The 19,755-nt window shown below is 35.3% G+C and overlaps 2 protein-coding genes across 3 annotated transcripts; both read right to left on the bottom strand.

The window, feature by feature from the left end:
* Window positions 1-2,081: 2,081 nt before the first annotated feature.
* LOC126968654 (uncharacterized) lies at window positions 2,082-12,285 on the bottom strand. 2 transcript variants are annotated; one of them, XM_050813679.1, is made up of 4 exons: window positions 11,674-12,285; window positions 10,345-10,531; window positions 4,889-5,102; window positions 2,082-2,234 (listed from the first exon to the last, which is right to left on the bottom strand). In XM_050813679.1, exons 1-4 carry the CDS (start codon window positions 12,283-12,285, stop codon window positions 2,150-2,152), a joined length of 1,098 nt encoding a protein of 365 aa, XP_050669636.1. In that variant the 3' UTR covers window positions 2,082-2,149. The 2 variants fall into 2 exon arrangements, with proteins under 2 accessions (XP_050669636.1, XP_050669637.1); XM_050813680.1 differs by lacking the exon at window positions 2,082-2,234 and adding an exon at window positions 2,251-2,818.
* A 37-nt stretch (window positions 12,286-12,322) lies between these two features.
* LOC126968658 (tubulin-specific chaperone A) lies at window positions 12,323-13,378 on the bottom strand. Its single transcript, XM_050813689.1, has 2 exons — window positions 13,096-13,378; window positions 12,323-12,463 (listed from the first exon to the last, which is right to left on the bottom strand). Exons 1-2 carry the CDS (start codon window positions 13,302-13,304, stop codon window positions 12,334-12,336), a joined length of 339 nt encoding a protein of 112 aa, XP_050669646.1. The 5' UTR covers window positions 13,305-13,378; the 3' UTR covers window positions 12,323-12,333.
* Window positions 13,379-19,755: the final 6,377 nt, after the last annotated feature.

The raw sequence follows: 19,755 nt of genomic DNA, 5'->3' as shown, positions 1-19,755 counted from the left end.
TTACCATTTACAATAGCTACCTATTTAGTTCCTTTATACTAAGTAGGTTTGACTATGTCGTGTGTTTCCATCGCATACATTACTATCTGCAACTAATGTAGGTTTGACAACGAAGGAATATTGATTTAAAATTACGATTACATACCTATTTATGTTATAAAAAAATATGAGCTACTTTTATAAGATGACTTTATAGGTAAGGTACAGTTTTAGATGAAGAAGTCAACCCTAATGTCGTCAGAAGAGGTAAGAGTCACGCGATAGAAAGAGAGGCAACTTCTAGGTGAATAAAAATGTAGGTTAGTAGCGCTGTGCTGATCAGAATTACACCTTATTGTACGACCGTAAGAGTCCCTATTTCTTTAATTGATTTTGCAGAGTTAGACTTCCGTACTTGTACTATTGTAATATTCTTTGGCACGAGGAACAGGAAAGGAATATATTCTTACATGTGCGGTGTTCATCACCCAAGTTTCAGTATGCAGGGAGCCTAATGGAACAGTCCATTAACCACCATTGATCACCTAATAGCGAGTACAGACTCGCTATTAGGTGATCCATGAAAATTAATATTATTTGGTCACTCCCGTTTTCCAGAGAGTTAAACATTAATTACGGACCTCCCATTTGCAGTCATAATATACATTCTCGGACCACTCTTTGACCAAGCAACGTTTCTTCTGGTATCATTTAGTTAGCGTTTCAATATCACAATTTGAATTTATAAATTATTAAGTACTGTTTTTTTCTATGTGTATTCGGGTGAGAGAAACTTTGCCTGCTTAATCTTAGGGTGTTTTGATTTTTTATTTTGTTTTTAGTGACGTTCATATCCGTGTATTGACAATAATTATCAAATATTAACCAATATGTCATTTTCATTATAGAGGGTGTTTTTTTAACCTAGATAGAACTTTAAATTGTAAAAAGTAACACAAAAAATTAAATTTTGATAAAACATTTTTTTTTATTTGTTTCAGTATACTCTGACAAATCATCATGAATAGACTCACGCTTGAACAACGCTACGAAATTATCCAAATTTACTTTGAAAATCAGTCGTCGATTCGCGCAACTTATAGACGACTTCGTCATTTTTATGGCGTACATAATCGTCCATCTGAACAAGCCATTCGTCGAACTGTGGATAGATTTCGTACCACATACTCTAGAGGATGCAATAAGACCAACACGTCGAAGGAATGTGCGTAGTGAAGAGAATATCGCCGCTGTAAACGAAAGTGTGGAAGAAGATCCAAATTTATCGATTCGTCGTCGGTCGCAGCAATTGGGGCTCTGTCCGTCCACTACGTGGAAAATTTTGCGCAAAGATCTCGGCCTACACCCGTATAAGATCCAGCTGGTGCAGGAATTGAAGCCACGAGACCATTATATGTGTCGTTCTTTCGCCGATTAGGCTCTAGAGCAGTTGGCAACTGACCCGTTGTTTTATCGCAAAATTGTGTTCAGCGATGAGGCGCATTTTTGGCTTAACGGGTTTGTTAATAAGCAAAATTGCCGCATATGGAGTGAGACCAATCCACAAGAGACCATACAGACTCCATTACATCCAGAAAAATGCACCGTTTGGTGCGGTTTTCACGCTGGTGGCATCATCGGACCTTATTTCTTCAAAAATGAGGCCGGAGCTCGCGTTACGGTCAATGGAGATCGTTACCGCACCATGATCAATGATTTTTTGTTTGAAAATATGGATGACATTGATCCGGAGGAGATGTGGTTTCAACAGGATGGCGCTACGTGCCATACGGCGAACGCAACCATCGACTTATTGAAATCAAAATTTGGCGATAACTTGATTTCGAGAAATGGATAAAAAAAAAATTTTGATTACAATTTAATTTTTTGTGTTATTTTTTACAATTTCAAGTTATATCGGGCTTAAAAAAACACCCTTTATAACTAGCTTGCTGGATATACCATTTCCTTCTTGTGCCCGTTTCCTCTGTATACATTGCAGTGATTGCCATATGGCTTCAAGCTTCAGCCAAAGAAATAAGAAAAATGTGTACTAACTACAATCAATATTATATACAATAATCAACTAATAAAAACCAGTCTTTCTATAAAAGTTTTATTTCGAAGCAGCTTAAATGCAATACAAAAGTTAAGAGTCATCTTACTATTATTACAACGAGTAAGTTTGACTGGGCACAACCCATCCCGCTGGCAATGCTGTACCTTCACTATGTAAATACTGATCCCATCCACACCTGCAACAAAAAGAGATTTTATAAATTAACCATTCCCGACTCGTCTTTTGTCTCTTAATATGTTTTGGCTTAAGGCGACACTAAATGCCAGCGACCTTGAGCGATATGAGTTCACGGCTGCCGGCCGCCATCTATGTAACAAAGTCAATATTTTCAAAATTCTTGCGTGGAAAACAGTTTATATGCTTACAATCCTCGTTTTTCACTACTAATCTGAATAAATGAACCTATACAAAAAAGTATAAGCTATAAGAATAACTTTTCTGAGAGAAGTACCAAAAAAATGCGTCACGCCATGCCAAAAATCTTGTTTAACTTCAAAGAAAAGTGGTAGTTCAAAAAGGCTCGGCAGTGTTAACTATAACCAACAGCAAGCATTAGCAACCTACAAATAAGACTTAAGGATATGTGTAACAGGATTAAGTAGTGTCCATAGCTCGAAATGCTATACTTTCACCACAAAACTTGTCTAAAAACACCATGTTTGCGTGTTTTCTGCTCACTCTTCGCCTTAACTAGGATGCCGCAGTCGCTCGTACCGCTTCGCTGCGTCGTATATTTGAGCGAAGCGAGGTAAACTAAGTCTGTGTACAACAATTAGTTACAATTAAAACTTATTGTGATTTGATCAATCAGCTCAATTTTTTAATAAATATAAAAAGCGTGTGCTAATTTAGAATAATTGGAACGAAGTTCCTTATCGCACGTTGTGAAAGGGGGCTAGATGGAAAAAATTCTTACGAAAAGTTGTCACGACACTTTGCTATTGTAAGCTGTGCGGCGTGCGCATGTGTCTCTGGATAATAATAATAAATATAAAAAATATGTATATTAAATATATTAAAATAATATTTAAATAATTATATATTAATAGTGATTAATATATAATTATTAAAATTATTTATATATATATTATTTATTTTTAAATACTTTTAATATTTATATTATTATTTTATTTTATTATATTTAATATATTAAATTTTATTACAATTCCTTCACTAATTAATCGAAAGGAACTTCGTTCCATCCGGGTGTCCCTTGACACCTTTCAACTTTTTATAAATCATGTTTGTTTTTAATTATAATAATTGAATCAAGTTGAAATTCAAAAGTCAGTCTGGACAATAACCTAGAAAATTTCGAAAGCTTTCTATGAGTTCAAATTTTTTTTAATTGCTCCAGTTATGGCCGAGAAACAATTTAACACAGAAATCAATTGGAGTCACCCGGTGGGAGCTTCGCTAAGGTTCGCTTCGCTCAATTAAGTTCACACGTTACCTCTATTCATTAATGTTATCACGTGTTTCGAATTGAGTGTTAGTGTATAATTTTTGTCAGCCACATAACCTTGTTGGACATCGTCAAATTAAATGGAAGTTACACAGCCGAGTTGTTGGTATATACATTGTGCTACCTCTCTCTTGCCTCCAGAATTTATCGCTGAGGATGGTATTTTTTTTTATGGAATAGGAGGACAAACGAGCGTACGGGTCACCTGTTGTTAAGTGATAACCGCCGCCCACAATCTCTTGCAACACCAGAGGAATCACAGGAGCGTTGCCGGCCTTTAAGGAAGGTGTACGCGATTTTTTTGAAGGTACCCATGTCGTATCGTCCCGGAAACACTGCACAAGGAAGTTCATTCCACAGCTTTGTAGTAGTTGGAAGAAAGCTCCTTGAAAACCGCACTGTGGAGGACCGCCACACATCCAGATGGTGGGGATGATATCATAACTTGTGGCGTATGGTGTGGTATTATGCAAAGAATGAAGTGGGACACTTGAAAGTAGCATTACATAAAAACTCGTCAATAATTCTAGCAGTGTTTGTACAAAAGATGAATCAAAATTACCTAAGAGGTTTTATTAGTGGCGTAATTTAGAATATAAGTGCTCACGAGTGATATGTGGACGGAATAGCCGAAAGCGGAACCTTTAACTTTGGAACTTTGTTGGACTAAGTCGTTAGGAGCCAAAACATACTAACGGCTGTTCCCAATATTCAGTCTATCTCTTACTTGAGATAAAAATCGTAACTATCGTTGACTTTTCTGTCCCAATAATCTTATCGACGGTAACTCACATTATCCGTACACGCTGTCTATGTATGCTCAACGTATAGCTTACTAGAAATAGAAGTTTGTATGGAAATTGCAATTAGCGCGTCCCAATTATAAGGCGATAAGAATGACTTATCGGGTATATTCGGACAGCTTCAGATTATTGACAGCTAATTACTGACAGTAGAAGGTAGTAATTTATCTCTGTCAGTAGATAGTATATTGGGAACTGCCGTAAGTCTTGACCCCTCTGATCTAAGCCCTAGGAACGACAGCCAAAAATGCCGTCCACAATCATTCGTTATCTAAGCTATCGAGATTGATTGATGGTATTTAATAAAATAATTTAATTTTGTATTAACACAAACGTGTAATTGTCCAACATCCGTGTTATATGGAGGCATGAATTCACCTAATATGCAAACATGTTATAGGCGGAGGTTACTGTATATTTATTTACCATATGGAGTGACAATATCGATATAATATTATTATGAATATTCAAACATTTTTTAAAACCTCATTTCTAAATCATCTGTCTATCACCCTCTTTACTTGTAATCTAACATATTAATTGAAATAACAATCACATTACCTAACACCAATGAATTTCCCAATGTCACCAGAAAAATCAAACTGAGGGAATCCACTCCCAAATAGCACTTGCTTCCATTGAGCCAAAGCCTCTTCTATATCTTTATCTGCTTTGTTTATGAGTGGCTTCTCACTCTCCGATAATTGTGTTCGTAAATCATTTTCTTCTTTATCATAGATTTGTAATCTTTGTATCCATAATAGTCGAAGCTTTTCTGTAAAAAAAGCATACCAAAAATACATTACAAGCAAGAACAGACATAATCTTATAATGCCTACTACTCGACTTAGTCGAGTTAGCAAGTCTTTTGTGGGGCGATGTATATGCTTTTAAAAAAGGATCCCAGAAAATGTTCAAAGCAAAAGTATTACGTTATTCAAAAGAATTGTTAAAAAACGTTTGTGTGGTAAAGGTTACTGTAACATAAATGACTTTCTTAATGATACAACAGATTGGGAATGGAGCGACCACCCTCAGGCTATTAAATAATAAGTTTAATTGTACAATGTTACTTGTAAATGTTACTTTAATTGTAAAACATATTTTTGATGAAAAAAAAGCCCGCTGAGTTTGTTGCGCCCATTCTTCTCAGGCCTGAGACATTCATTTTGCAATGGGTGGTAGTTTTCACTTTCAATAAGTGATTTCACATCCTATTTTGAATAAAAATACAACAACATAGAATAACCTTCAAAAGTGACTTAAGACATAGTGGAAGCACTTTTCGACACTACATCATTTGTAGCCCCATTTATCACATGTAGAAAGGACACCAATGTAGCAGCAGTGTGGGTATGTTTGTGCATGTGAAGTCACACACAAAAATAATTATCTTTGAAATCATTATTATAATACTATCAAGCTTAGATTGATCTTAAAACAAAATAATTGTGATAATACTTATTATAAAAGGTACAAATTTTAATGCTGATTACAAACTTGGTTCAAACAAGTTAAACGAAATAAAAGGACGATAAGATATAATATGTAAGCAGCCAATTCAAAACTGTTGGCGAAACGGTAATGCTCACAAAGGGAAAACAACAAATACAGATGGGAGTAGTAGAGAGAAAAATTGACTGTCATGCTGCAAGAAAATATGGTTCTTGATGCAAGACAGTGGGAACGATGGCATGAGAAGCACCTGACAGGACTGCAAATGTCCAACACATTTACAACCAAAGATCACAGAAACAGGTACAGAGGCACAACTGCTCCACAATAATGTCACACAGCTCGAGAAACCATTTTAATACTTCTTGTAAAACATTTTAAAAACCCTGAGACATTCTCCGTACACACTATATTTTTTACTTTTTAAATATTTTAAGAAGCAATTGGTTTCTTTTTAAACTCTTCACACATTGGTATTGTCAAGTAGTCCTGATTCCGGAGGCTAGTGGATTAGTATTGTGTTTGAGACATTCAATATATTGTTTTTATAGAATTTGATTTATGATGACACTGTTGCGATCCCCAAATATTATGTGTATTTAATTATTCTTCACAAACCTCATACCACATTACATATAAGCTGTTTGCAGTTTGCACTCTACAGGCAGACTACATTACTTTATATGGCAATTCCCCATATCCAAATAATAGTTTATTTATTTATTCAAGTAGGTAAGTAACATTAGATACACAATTAATCTTACACTAATTATTAATTAATTATTCTAAATATTAACACTAAAAATTTTTTTTTTGCAAATTTAATATAAACAGCTGAAAAATACAAATATAAAAATATAATGCCATATGTCCATTTAAGTTTCAGAATGAAATTATAAGTCAATAGTTTATTATTGAATGCTGTATTTATTGGCCAATTTATTGAATATGTTTTGTGAGCGAAACCACCTGATCTTTTTATACATTTCACTCATATGCTATGTAAAAAGGCATAAAAGGCATTTATTTTCTCAAAATTGATTCCTTTAGAATTCTTTTTGATGTCATTTCTAATACCTACTAGATACTACTACGGCTTCGGAAACAAATGGCGCTCTGAGAGAGAAGAAGCGGCGCAAGAAACTCTCCCAGCATTCTTTTTTTGCGCTATTTTCAATAAAAATATACAATATTGTACAGTCATTTCTATCGCTATAAAATAATCACAATCTAGTCCCAGGCTGTCCGATCATTTAGATATTCAGCAGTGGAGTAATAGGATTTACGACAGAGCCATTTTTTTATAAATCATCAAAATCAACCATCAAAACATTTAAATTTATTTATAAATAATGCCTGAACAGTGACTGGGACTTTATTATAGAAGTATATACATTTACCCTTAAAGCTATTATGTATCTTATGAAGCCTACTAGAATTAGTTACAAGCAATCCCTTATTTCTAGTGTTATAATAATGAAAATCGCTATTAAGAGAAAACAGGTGACGATTTTTGTGAACATATATCAAATTTTCATAAATGTACTGACAATGTAAGCTTGGTACTTGGTACAAGTATATCCAATAACAACACTTAATCTTGTAGAGGTATTTTATATAACTGTACTTTGGGAGTGCCTTCTTTCCAAGCAATGCCATGCTACGAATCTCCTCTTCCACACTGTTGAGTTATGATAATAGTATGACATGAGTGTTTTACCTAATTATCAACAGTTGCATACAAGACTTTATCTGCACCCATAATATAAATCCTCTATAAAAGATTCTGAAACAGTTAGCTTACTGCTAACATTAAAATAGCTGGTTAGCTAGTGACCATTACATCATCCAAACAAGTGTTGTAATGTTGTACTGAATTTCATTACAACACTCGTTTGGATGATGAAATGGTTATTAGGACATTGGGTGTTTGGATGTTGGCAAAAAGCTTACTGTTTTAGAATCTTTGATAGAGGAATTTTAGCATGGGTGTTAATAAAACAATATTTACCAATTGCAATTTTATTTACAAGCTAGTGTATCATACAGTTTAACCTGTAATTTCCACAATCACTCTGGCACCCAGTTGTTTATCCAGATATGTCAGAAGCTGTTGTGTTAGATCTACAAAACTCTTTTAATAAATAGACTCGACACCTGAAGACAGTTAAACAATTCAGTGCTTAAATTTGTGACAGGCAAATGACAATAGAAGCATAAACAGTGGATGTCAAAAAACAGCTAAAAGATGCTTGCTCATAATATTAGGGGAGCCCAAGCGGGGATTTCGGGATCTACTAAAGCGCGGCAGATTAATATACAGGGGGATATCTTGTACCCGGTTAAGTACCTCCACCAAACATGAGGCCCATATATAAGGCCGCCCGTGAAGGATACAGGATCAGATTTAAAAAAAATTGACCATCAGAAATTCTCGAACGCGTCAGATTAAGGTAGGGTGAGTTAATTACATCCTAAAAAGTGTATATTCCACTAATCTAACAATTTGAGAGTAACGTAAAGAAAGGGGAGGGCAGCAAATTTGTAAAACAAAAACGTCATCTCGACATTCTCGAGCGTAGCTAAATTTTTTTTATTTTGAAGGAAATAATTTGAGAATAATGAAAAATATATAATCTGACGATTTCCGCAAGCCGAAATAACAAAAATTCGTCGATAAAGTTAAATGCGTGCAGCTGCGTGATGCCTACATTTCCTTCTCCGCATTTCTATTCCTCTTCACTGTTTCCCTATCTATTACTCTCTCACTCCGTCCCCACTCTGGTTTCCACGCCATCATAGCTGATGATAATGACTCGTTCGTGGCATACTGTTTACAACATGTTTCCAACGTTTTGGCTTTTTTTGCTATTTTAATATTATTTATGAGAATTAAAGTTTATGAATATTTAATATGAGTGATATTAATTTAAAATTTGTATTCTGTGGTGAAAGTACCTTACAAAAAACAGTTATATTTACAGTAGAAACATTAAAAAAATGTGTAAATATTTTGGAATATCGTCGGAGCAAGCCGGTTATCCGAAAGTCTCGCAGAACATATTATGATAACCTCGAATTGTCCATGGAAACATTATTAAATGATTTATATCACGCACAGTGCTATAAAATTTTTTTTTAAGTGTTTTTTTTTTGGAATAACTTTCAAACAGCTTTATCGATCAACTTCAAAAACTAATCCGCATTTGAACTTGAAAAATCACGTCGGTTGCCACCAAGCTGGTCAAAATCGGTTGATTCGTTCGAGAGATATCGTGAACGAAAGAAACCCGAAAAAGTGTTTTTTCGGGATTACTCCGAATTTCGTGGTTCGATCAATTGAAACTAGAAAATTACTTATGATGATGATGATAAAACTGACGACAATCGAATGCCGTCAACCGCGTGAAAATTGCTTGATCCATTCAAAAGTTATTGCGGTTTGAAAATTCCAAAAATAGTGTTCTATGAAACTTCTATCAGACTTTCGAGCTGGGAGAGCTCAAATGCATAAAAATATTATTTCTTTTAACTCAGCGAGCTCAAAATATCACATAAATTATATTTTGAGCTCGAAAATTTCATAAGTACAATTTTAAGCGCCCAGGAATGGAATTAGCGGGAAGTTGCAGGGATGGTCTTTAGGGTGAACCGTTTTTCTAATTTTTTTTTGTCAGATCAGGCGAATCCCTCTAGATGATCGTCAGATTATGAGACAGTACGTTTAGAACATAAAGATAAACCATATATATCTTAATCTGACGCGCTTCAGTATTTCAAAATGGCGAATTTTTTTTGCACATTATGAAAATGGCCGCGAGTTTGCGTCCCATCGAAATCGTCAGATTAGTGAATGACAGCTTTTTTTTGGTGCACTTAACACTCCCTTAGAAAATCTGACGCGCTCGATTAATTTTTTTTTTAATTTTCAACCCTTGCATACAACCACCCGCATCATGCAAACGATCAGATTAACATACGTACATTATTAAAAATACGTAGGGCATTGATGCTATCAATATCTGACGCGCTCGAGGATGTCCATGCAACAGTTTTTTTAACATATTTAAAAATCTATAGCCGCTTCCCCCACCGATGAAAAGGTATATCATATAACATTTTTTTCTTCTTATCATCTAAGCTTTGCAACCGAATAGGTCTCTACGACGCTCGAGTAAATCCCCATTTATCATCGTGGGCTCCCCTACCATAGTAAAATAATACTTAATATTTTATTTTTTCAACATGAAGACAATGAATGGCAATGAATAAAATTAACACAAGTGCCAAGAAATTACTGGGCAAATGAGACTTAACATCTTATGTCTTAAGATGATGATTGTACCCATCTAGCCAGTCTCCAAGAAGTGCCAAGAAATTACTGGGCAAATGAGACATCTTGTCTCAAGGTGATGAGCGTAATTGTAGTGCCTCTCAGAATTTTTAGGTTTTTCAAGAATCCTGAGCAGCACTGCATTGTAATTGGTATGGCCTATCAATTAGCATCAGCTGAATGTCCTGCTTGTCTCGAGCCTTATTTTTATTAACAAAAAAATGCCTACCAATATTCATCTGGAACACAGAGGTCTCATTGTCAGAGATAGGTTGACCCCTGCCCTTGGCAGTATTCTGTCTAGCCCTCCGCAACTTCAACAAGGCATCAAGTTTACTAACTAATTTCTTTGCGTCAAGTTTTTTCTTCTGCACGTCTTTGAGGACAATATCGGCATTTAATTTGGCTTTCTCTTGCTAAAAAATAATTATTTAATATTAAGCTGATAATTGTTTATAAAATATGTATACTCTCTAATTGCAATATACTATCTTCAACAAATGAAAACAATGTGTACTTCATATCCAGATCGTCTGACATGCTATTTTATTATTTGTTATGAATCTTTATTGATAATTTAATTCCACAGGATGCATCACCATGCACACCTTTGAGTATGGGGGTTAAATGCCTCCTCAACTGAAGAATCGGCTCATACTTTCAAACCATTGTTGGGCCAAAGGCAGAAAATGGATTTAAATAATCATCTTTGGATAATAAACATACCTAAAGGCTTTTTTATGAGAAAAAGTGGTTTGTTAATGAGAGAATGTGATGAGTTGAGTGAAGTGACCTGATGGTATGTGATACCCCTGCCCATTACTATACAATGCCTCTAAGGGTTCTTGAAAAACCCCAGAATATGGAGCACTTGGAGCTATTGGAGGCTACTTGGCAGCAGAACAAGGTGATGATTGTACCCATCTAGCCAGCATCCAAGAAGTGTCAAGTGTCGAAAGCATATGTAGACTCGGGACGCGACTGTCATTGGTGCGCGTGATGTGTCGCCGCGGCAAGTCGATACTGCGCCGGCGTATGCGCACCGCGATCTCTTCGCAGGCTTTACCAATCGACAACGGGTTTTGAGACTTTTAGTGAATGCGATTTATTTACGTCAGATTCATTATGTGTTAATCTTTTAATAGTACGTGTTCTGTAAAGTATATTAGAATTGTTAGCAAATAGTAACCTTCTGATCAATGAAAATATAGTGTGTTTGTTTGTTATAAGTAATTTAGTTTAACACCAACGCCCCTACATACTAAATAATTTGCTGCCTGTACAAATAAGTGAATGTATCCTAAAGCTATTGAAAGAAGCTTTAAGACCATGCAAAATAAACCATCTTATAAACAAAATAACGGCCAGAACTTGGTGAGGGAATAGTGAGGCGTACAGCATTCTCGGTTTTTGGTGTATCTGAAAAATCTAGTGCCCTGGCGCACTGCCGATTTCAGAAAGTTAAAAGCCCTACAACAATAATATTGAGATGATTTTATGATGCCAAATATTTCTGCTTTTCTCAGTTGATAAATATTAAGATAAAATTAGTATTCACCTGTTTAATCCTATTATTTTCATCTTTAATGTTTTGCAAATATTCATCTATCTTTCTGGAATGTTCCTCTTTCTGCTTTTTCATTTCTATCTTAAGCCTTGCTCTCCATTCTCTCTGTCGCTTCAGACGTAACCGTTTAGATGCTCTCTTTGCTACATACTTTTTAACCAGCTCTATATATGACCCACCTAGATCATTTACTTGCTTACCAATTACATCTTTCTTGTTACAAATGTCTTCCATTTTCAATTTCCATTCACTATCAGAAAGATTGTCTACATTTTCTGTTAAATTTTTCAAATTATCTCTAGTCTCATTAAATACTTTTATTAAATTCAGTAATTTCATTTTGATTTCTCTTATTGTGATATTATTTAACTTGAATTTAACTACATCCATTTTTATGTCACACTCAAATTTCTTCAATATTTCTTGATCCGACAAAACAGATGCAGATGAATATGGTATAATGGGTGGAGCTGGAGGGAGTGGCAATGGTGGGTACTGGGGGTAGTTACCATGGAATGTATAAGAGTGATCCGGTACATTGTTAACAGGGTATGTGTAAGCTCTTCCTGGTACATTATTATTAAAGTTATAATTATAAGCCATGATTGAGTACAAATTAATATTAATATAATTATAAAGAAACACTATAGACTAAGCTAACTCAGGGAGTTGATTTTCAGCTTCTTTGAGAATTTCTATTGCTGTAATGTAGTCTTCATTTTCTTTTAGATCTTGTTCTGTTTCAAGTGTTACTTTCAAGTCACTATATGCTTTAACAAGTCTGAAAAAAATAATTTCAATAAGGCAAGCTTAGATAATTAATACATCTAGATAGTCTCTTGCTGTTAGACAACCGATAAAAACTTTGTGTGGTTGACAAGCTATGTCTTACACTCGAGATTTGTATGACACTGTGTTAGTGTGAATGAAATATTGCTCAAAATACAGGATAGTTCTGAAGTCGATTTTTTTTCGTCGTTTTCACAGCTGTCATAGTCTATCTAGGTGTATAAATGATCTAAGAAGGTGAATATGAATGAACAAGCATTCACATAAAGCAAAATAGCTTAAAAAAGCTTATACTAAACCACAGTTTACTTGTGATATTAAGGGTTGATTTTTATGAACAAATGTATCTGAGAATTGAAATGAAATGAGTAACTAAATGTTCTGTAAAGTTTGCCTGCCACAAATACTCATTAAAAATTATCCTTAATATGAATAAAGGTTTAGTATAAAGAAAATAAAGTGTAATATGCTTAATCAGAAATTACAGACCGCATTGTATCACCTAACCTCGAAAATCATCTGTAACAACTTATATGAAACGAATTATGAAAATGATTCACGATTAGATAATTAAAATGCATGAAAACTTTGCATATACAAAAAATATTTAGAAAATACACTGACCGTCTTTTACAGTCAGGGATCATCATAAGGCACTCCTGCAGAACCTCCTCTTGCTTCCGAATATTGTGCTCGTCTTGACCTTCGTCTTTACATTTCTGTATCCTCTTGTTTTGTTGATCCACTTCCTTGTCACAAACAATTTTTTCTTTTGTGATGCGTTTCAGAACACCTGATTTGATTTTTATTTGTCTGATACGAGGATCTGCCATTATAAATAAACAAAATCAAATTATATCAAACCAAATTCAATTTCCGAAAACCGAATACCTACCGAATTGATAGCACAAAAACCTCATATTATGTCATCTGTCATCGTCAAATGTGACAACTGACAGGTAGAGTAGCCAATCTAAGAGAGTAGCAACAGTCGTAATGGGAGGTCCGAACCTACATCAAGAATGGTTGAGACTCGTTTAGAGTAGCTACCACGCGTGAGTCGTATTTCAATTTCATTTTTTAGAGGGCTTTGTCTACTTTTTATTTGATTACCGCAGTTTTCTTTTCTTTTATTGGTGGTGTAGTGTTGATTTTGGTGAATGGCTTAACAATTTAACACATATACGTTCTTTGTTTGCTAACTCAACTAAGCTCCTACTAATTTTTTCATTTTGGAGATTTGTCATCCCAAACCACCGGATACACCGGATATTTCTGCACCTACCGGCTCGAAGCAGCGCCTCGAAGGGACAACATTAGACCTAAAAAAACAATAACGAATACCAATATGGCTTCTTTTTTACGATACATTTAATTTTTTTAATTGGTAATATTTTAATATCATTTGGGAGTTTATTAAAAAATATAACACAATCCACTTTAAAAGATTTAGCAATTTTACGGAGCCTAGTAGATGGTATAAAACAATAAAACCTAGCTATAAAACCATATACACCATCGCATAAAGGCCCAATTTTAGTTCATGTTTCTCGTACGTAAGAAGATCCTGCCTCTGGCCTGACTATTAAGCCCATTAAATTCGGCCAGTTAGTCCACAGGCGCAAGAGTGCTCATATCTGTCCTGATGGAATTAAAAAGTAGGACAAAATAAAAATAGCAATTTTATTCAAATCGGCTACAGATGCTAATAAATTTCTAGATAACCCACTTTTAGCAGTCAAAAAATACTCGGCATCTATTACTAACCTTAACATCACTAAAATGGGTATAGTCCGACAGGTAACTGTGGACTTATCAATGAATGAGTTTGTGGAGTCTCTTGTTACTCTTGTCACTGAAAAGTCGTTGAGGAGGGTAGAGCTACTTGAATTCCAACCCAAAAAATTGTTTTAACATTCCAAAGTTAAATTAATTAAAATTATTACTTCCTGGTAAAATTTTCCTGTTCCACAATGCTGCCGCTTTGGATATATTAAAACAGTTTGTAGGTCTATGCAAAGATGCATGCATAAATGCTCTGAATCCTATTCTGGTGATGCTTGTGATTGTAGTGAAAATAACGCAAGATGTATTAATTGTTCTGTTCAACATTTTGCATTTATCAAGGCATACAAGCAAATGTTTCTTATGAGGAGGCAGCAAATCGTTGCCCAAAATCAACAAGGCCTTACCGAGAAATTGTTCTTAACTCACAAATAAAATTTTATGAACGATGCGGGACTCAATCCCACGACCACTGGCGTTCCGTGCCAGTGTTCTACCAACTGAGCTAACCGTTCGAGTGACGTATCGTTATAAAATCTTTTATGCTTTGTTCAACTCTCAGGTTGTGGCTTCATCTTCAGGTTCAACTTTACAGTTGATAACCTGCTCAACCCCAATATTTGCATGTTAGGAAATCGACTTGTGTCGCTCTTGTAAATCTAAAGAATTTGTTATGTTTTTAAAGTGATAACCCTCACTTCTAGGATTAATATTTAATACACAATAAAAATTTTATGAACGATGCGAGACTAGAACCCACGACCACTTTTCTTAACTCCTCGGTTCCCCATAACTCTCCCACAACTCCTATGAGCCAGTCACCCGTTTCTCCTATTGTCAGTTACAGGAAAACTGTATCACTCCCTCCACGTTCCAGACCCCTTTTAACCAAATCGTATCATGGTACTGCTCGTCAGGCTATAATTGCTGATGTTCCGTTATCCTACCCGAATGGTTCTGCACTATCCCATCAATCCAATTTCTCTTCATCTGCACAGGATGACAAACTCTTGGAGATTCTCTTGTCCATCATTCTATCTCTGATAACTAAAAACAATCTTAGCTTACCGTATAACTTTGCCCATCAACTTTCTCAGATACTGTTCCTAGGTAAAAACCATGGCCCAGTGTTCATTCTGCAATGGAACACCAGAAGTCTATGTTCTAAGAAACCCAGTCTCATACACTTATAAATAAATATCTCCCTTCTGCCTTCACCATCTCTGAGACATGGCTGGTCCCTGGATGAAACTTGGATCATCTTACATAATTCCCATGGTAGTGACCATCCTATAATCATATCCATCCCTAACAAAGTAATTCCCCCCCACCCAAAACCCTTCCTCTTTTTTTTTTTATGAAAATAAGGGACGAGACGAGCAGGACGTCCAGCTGAAGGTCATTGATACGCCCTGCTCATTACAATGCAGTGCCGCTCAGGATTGCTGAAAAACCCCAAAAATTCTGAGCGGCACTTCAACTGCGCTCGTCAGCTTGAGACATAAGATGTTGTCTCATTTGCCCAGTAATTTCAATAGCTACGGCGCCCTTCACACCGAAATACAGTAATGCGTACACATTACTGCTTCACGGTAGAAATAGGCGCCGTTGTGTACCCATAATCTAGCCGACATCCTGTGCAAAGGAGACTGGTAAATACTCCTACTAAGTACTCCTCATCTCTTGAATATAAATTAGTAGATGCAAATTGGCTTAAATACTCTTCTTGTCTCTATATAAAAATTGCAGTGTTTCCAGTACTAACGAAGTATCTCATGGGGCGATGCGTAAAAAAGTAAAAAGCGTAAGATTTTATGTGTAGTTTATGTATGATGGCTATACATGATGAGTATGAACGTGTAAACAACATTTTATTTAATGTTTTCTTGGAAATATTTTTTTGGTAATAATAATTTTTTTAATTTTCATTGAATATTGACGTGAATCTCGGAAATATATGTTTAACCTAATAACCTTTGTTCGTTGAAGTTTCACTTCTACCACAGTTTTAAAAACTTTTAAAAACCCTGCAGTCATCCCACGAACATGTCTAGGCGGTTATTTTTTTTTTGTGAGTGATAATTAAGAACAATTCATGTCTACTTCGAGATACAAGCTGACGGATATGACTATTTTAAAAAAATCAACATACTTACTTAGGTATCATTTTCGAGGTTTTGGGGAGTGTCATTATCGAATATGACATCTATTTAGATCCAAGATGGCAAATGTGACTTTAACAATAAAATCAATATCCATTTTCAAGATTTTCGGGAGTGTCGGTGAGCACACAATTTTATTCCCAAAGTCCAGCATTATCGGCTTCAATACTCTCGAGAATCATGAAAACTACACCCATGATAAAAATGTTGATAATGTCGTGTAGCTCCAACTTGGATTTACATTTTTACAGCACTATCAGTTTCAATATCCTCAAAAACAATGAAAACCACACCCATGACAAAAAAGTTGTCATTTTCTTGCAGCCGCCATCTTGGATTTACATTTTGACAGCACTAGATGCTATTTCCAAGAAAAACATTCAATAAAATGTTGTTTAAAAAATTTACTTAGCATTTGTCAACATTTAGATTATAATATTGCTTTGACACTGTATAGCCATGATACATACACTATACATAAAAATCTTACGCTTTTAAATTTTTTACGCTACGCAACACACTAGAAGGAGCTTTGTTCCAAAAATACAGTCGAATTGAGAACATCCTCCTTTTTTTACAGTCGGTTAGAAAAATAACCGGACAACCCTATTGCTTAAATGGAGTGTATGCATGTGTTGGTAAGTATTTTATCAACAAGGCTTAGTTGCCATGCTGGTACATAATATTATGTATACTGTAATATCACGTAATATGCTAATGTTTCTAGTTTTCAACGTTCAAAATTCAAATCATTACACACTCCCTAGGGAGTTAATACAATATTATTTTACTCTGTGTTTTAAATAGAAAATTAAGTGTTATAATTCTATACTAAGACATTTAATTGAACCTTATCATCTCTCGAGAAGGAGGTGTGAAAATATCGGTGCATTACATAATATTGACTGCGATGTTGGTATCGAAATGTTCGATGTGTTGCTATTTATCTAAAGCACTTTAACAAACAAACCACTTCATTGTGACAATATCGCGTGGTAATCTATTTAGGAACATAAGTGATAAGAAGCTTCGTACCCCGTGGTTATATTACGTGACCAGAAACCAATAAGAAAAGTAGACACTTTTCTTAGACAGCTGTAGTCTCATCCCTAAAATGCGAAGCACTATAATATACACCTATATTTCTTCTATGAACTGTAATAATATTTATACATGCCATCCAAAAAATGGCTGGAGATTGCGGGCGGCAGAATCAGGTGCCACGTAGGCTCTTTAGTCCTCCAAAAAAATAGAAGGTGTTATTTATGAATAATTATTGTAATAATATTTTTTATTAGGTAGTTATTTCAGTAAAAAGTTTGACAATTCGCGCCAGACGTTTCTCATACATCCCGAATGGAACATTAGTAAACTGTTTTAAACATGAACAAGTATTTAAATATTTCTGAAAATAATATACTTATTTAATAATGTATTTAGCAAAAGCAACCAGTTGGTATTACGTCAGTTAGCCCTCCAAAGTCCAATTCTCCTATAATGCCAACATATTATCTCAGGAACAGTCCGGCCATCTTGTTCATTGCCGTCTCTTTCTCTTTTTTCCGTTGTCACGATAACACTTTGCTATCATTGGACCTTGTGCCCAGTTCACTTTTATCGAAGTTTTTTCAATGTATGTTTGTAGATTGATAGCGTTTATATTATGTTTAACCAGTTTCCTATAAGAAGTGCTACATGAACATATTATACATATACACTAATCAACATTGTCTGAGAGCGCATTCGCACTACGTCCGATCAGAGTCCGATCCCTACCCGTGAAAGCACAGTCCGGAGTAGTCGTAGAACTATTTCTATGGTAGTTTACGAACTAGATCCGGCTTCTGTCATCCGATTTCTTTCTGTCAACCATTATAGCGTAGCACTACGTCTGATTAGAGTCCGATCCGTTAAATACTGGTCTAAAAATCTCGGACCGTACGATATTGCTCGTATATTGCTTACACACTAGTCTGATCTCTAATCCAATTCCAAGCAATTCAGGAGCAACTGTTTTGTATACGGCATTTTACGCGAAGCCACATCAGAGCATTCACGCCGTTGATCACGAATCCTTTCAATCCGCGTCACCTCTTGGCAATGTTATAGTTCGTACGAAGGCATAGAAGCAAAGAATTCTGGGTGGTGCACCCAGATTGATACTCTTAGTGGACCGACGTTTAAAAAGAGCTTTTTACAATCACCACACAGTTTCACGTCAATACGACAGGCAATTACTACCGAATAAGTGTGTCCACTTTCGATTTTTATTTACATAACATAAAAGATAATATTTTGCGACGAGACACAAAATTTAGACAGTGTATACCGCTAGAAGAAAGGCTTGTAGTCATATTACAGGGTAGTTCTAAAGCCAATCGCAATCGCACGCAACTCCAACATTGCAATAATACAGAGAGCCCAAAATGGCATCCATAGCATTAGATATCAGGTTAGGTTAGGTTAGGTTCATAAAAAAACAATGAACTTCATGAAGAGCTTAAATTTATAACGATAAAGGAAGAAATCAAAGAATGCTCTTCAAATGAACGCCTAGCAATTCCTCCAAACCCATTGGCAGTGTAGTTACTAACTAAAAACCATCCAAAGAGACTCCTCAAGCGAAGTAGTATTGTATTAATAGAATTGGAATTGAAGTAAAGGCAAGAAAGGTCGATGATCCACTCTTCCCACAAAATTGTAGATGTCCAACATAAACTGCTCATAGTTTGGGGACTGATTGCAGATATTAAAAGGAAAAAAAATAAGTACTTATGAAGGTAGATCAACACGTGTACCCTTGTTATTCGGATTCGGATCGGACACAGTGCGCGATGGTTCATACAAATAATACTAGGGCTACTTCGGTCCGTCAATAATGTTCTCCGGAACAGAGATTAACGGTTTTCGGAAAGAAATCAGATGACGGAAGCCGGATCTAGTGCGTAAACTACCATAGAAATAGTTCTACGACTACTCCCGACCGTGTTTTCACGGGTATAGTGTGAAGGCGCTCTTAGACTCAAAATATTTTTTATATAATATTGACACACACAAATTTGACGACCCATATAGCCGAATTGTTAGTGACCCTGACTACTAAGAGGTCCCGGGGCCGAATCCCGGTAGGTGCAATCATTTGTATGATGAATATGCATGCTTGTTTCCGAGTCATTAATGATATACATATAATCTAAGTGAGTATATCTACACTATACTGTATTAAATATATATATATATATATATATATATATATATATATATATATATATATATATATATATATATTGTCTTGTACCCATAGTACAGGCTATGCCTAGTTTGGGGCAAGATAATT

Source organism: Leptidea sinapis, chromosome 16, assembly GCF_905404315.1.
Source record: "Leptidea sinapis chromosome 16, ilLepSina1.1, whole genome shotgun sequence".
Classification (NCBI taxonomy): Eukaryota; Metazoa; Arthropoda; class Insecta; order Lepidoptera; family Pieridae; genus Leptidea; species Leptidea sinapis.
This window is presented reverse-complemented; position numbering and strand designations above follow the sequence as displayed.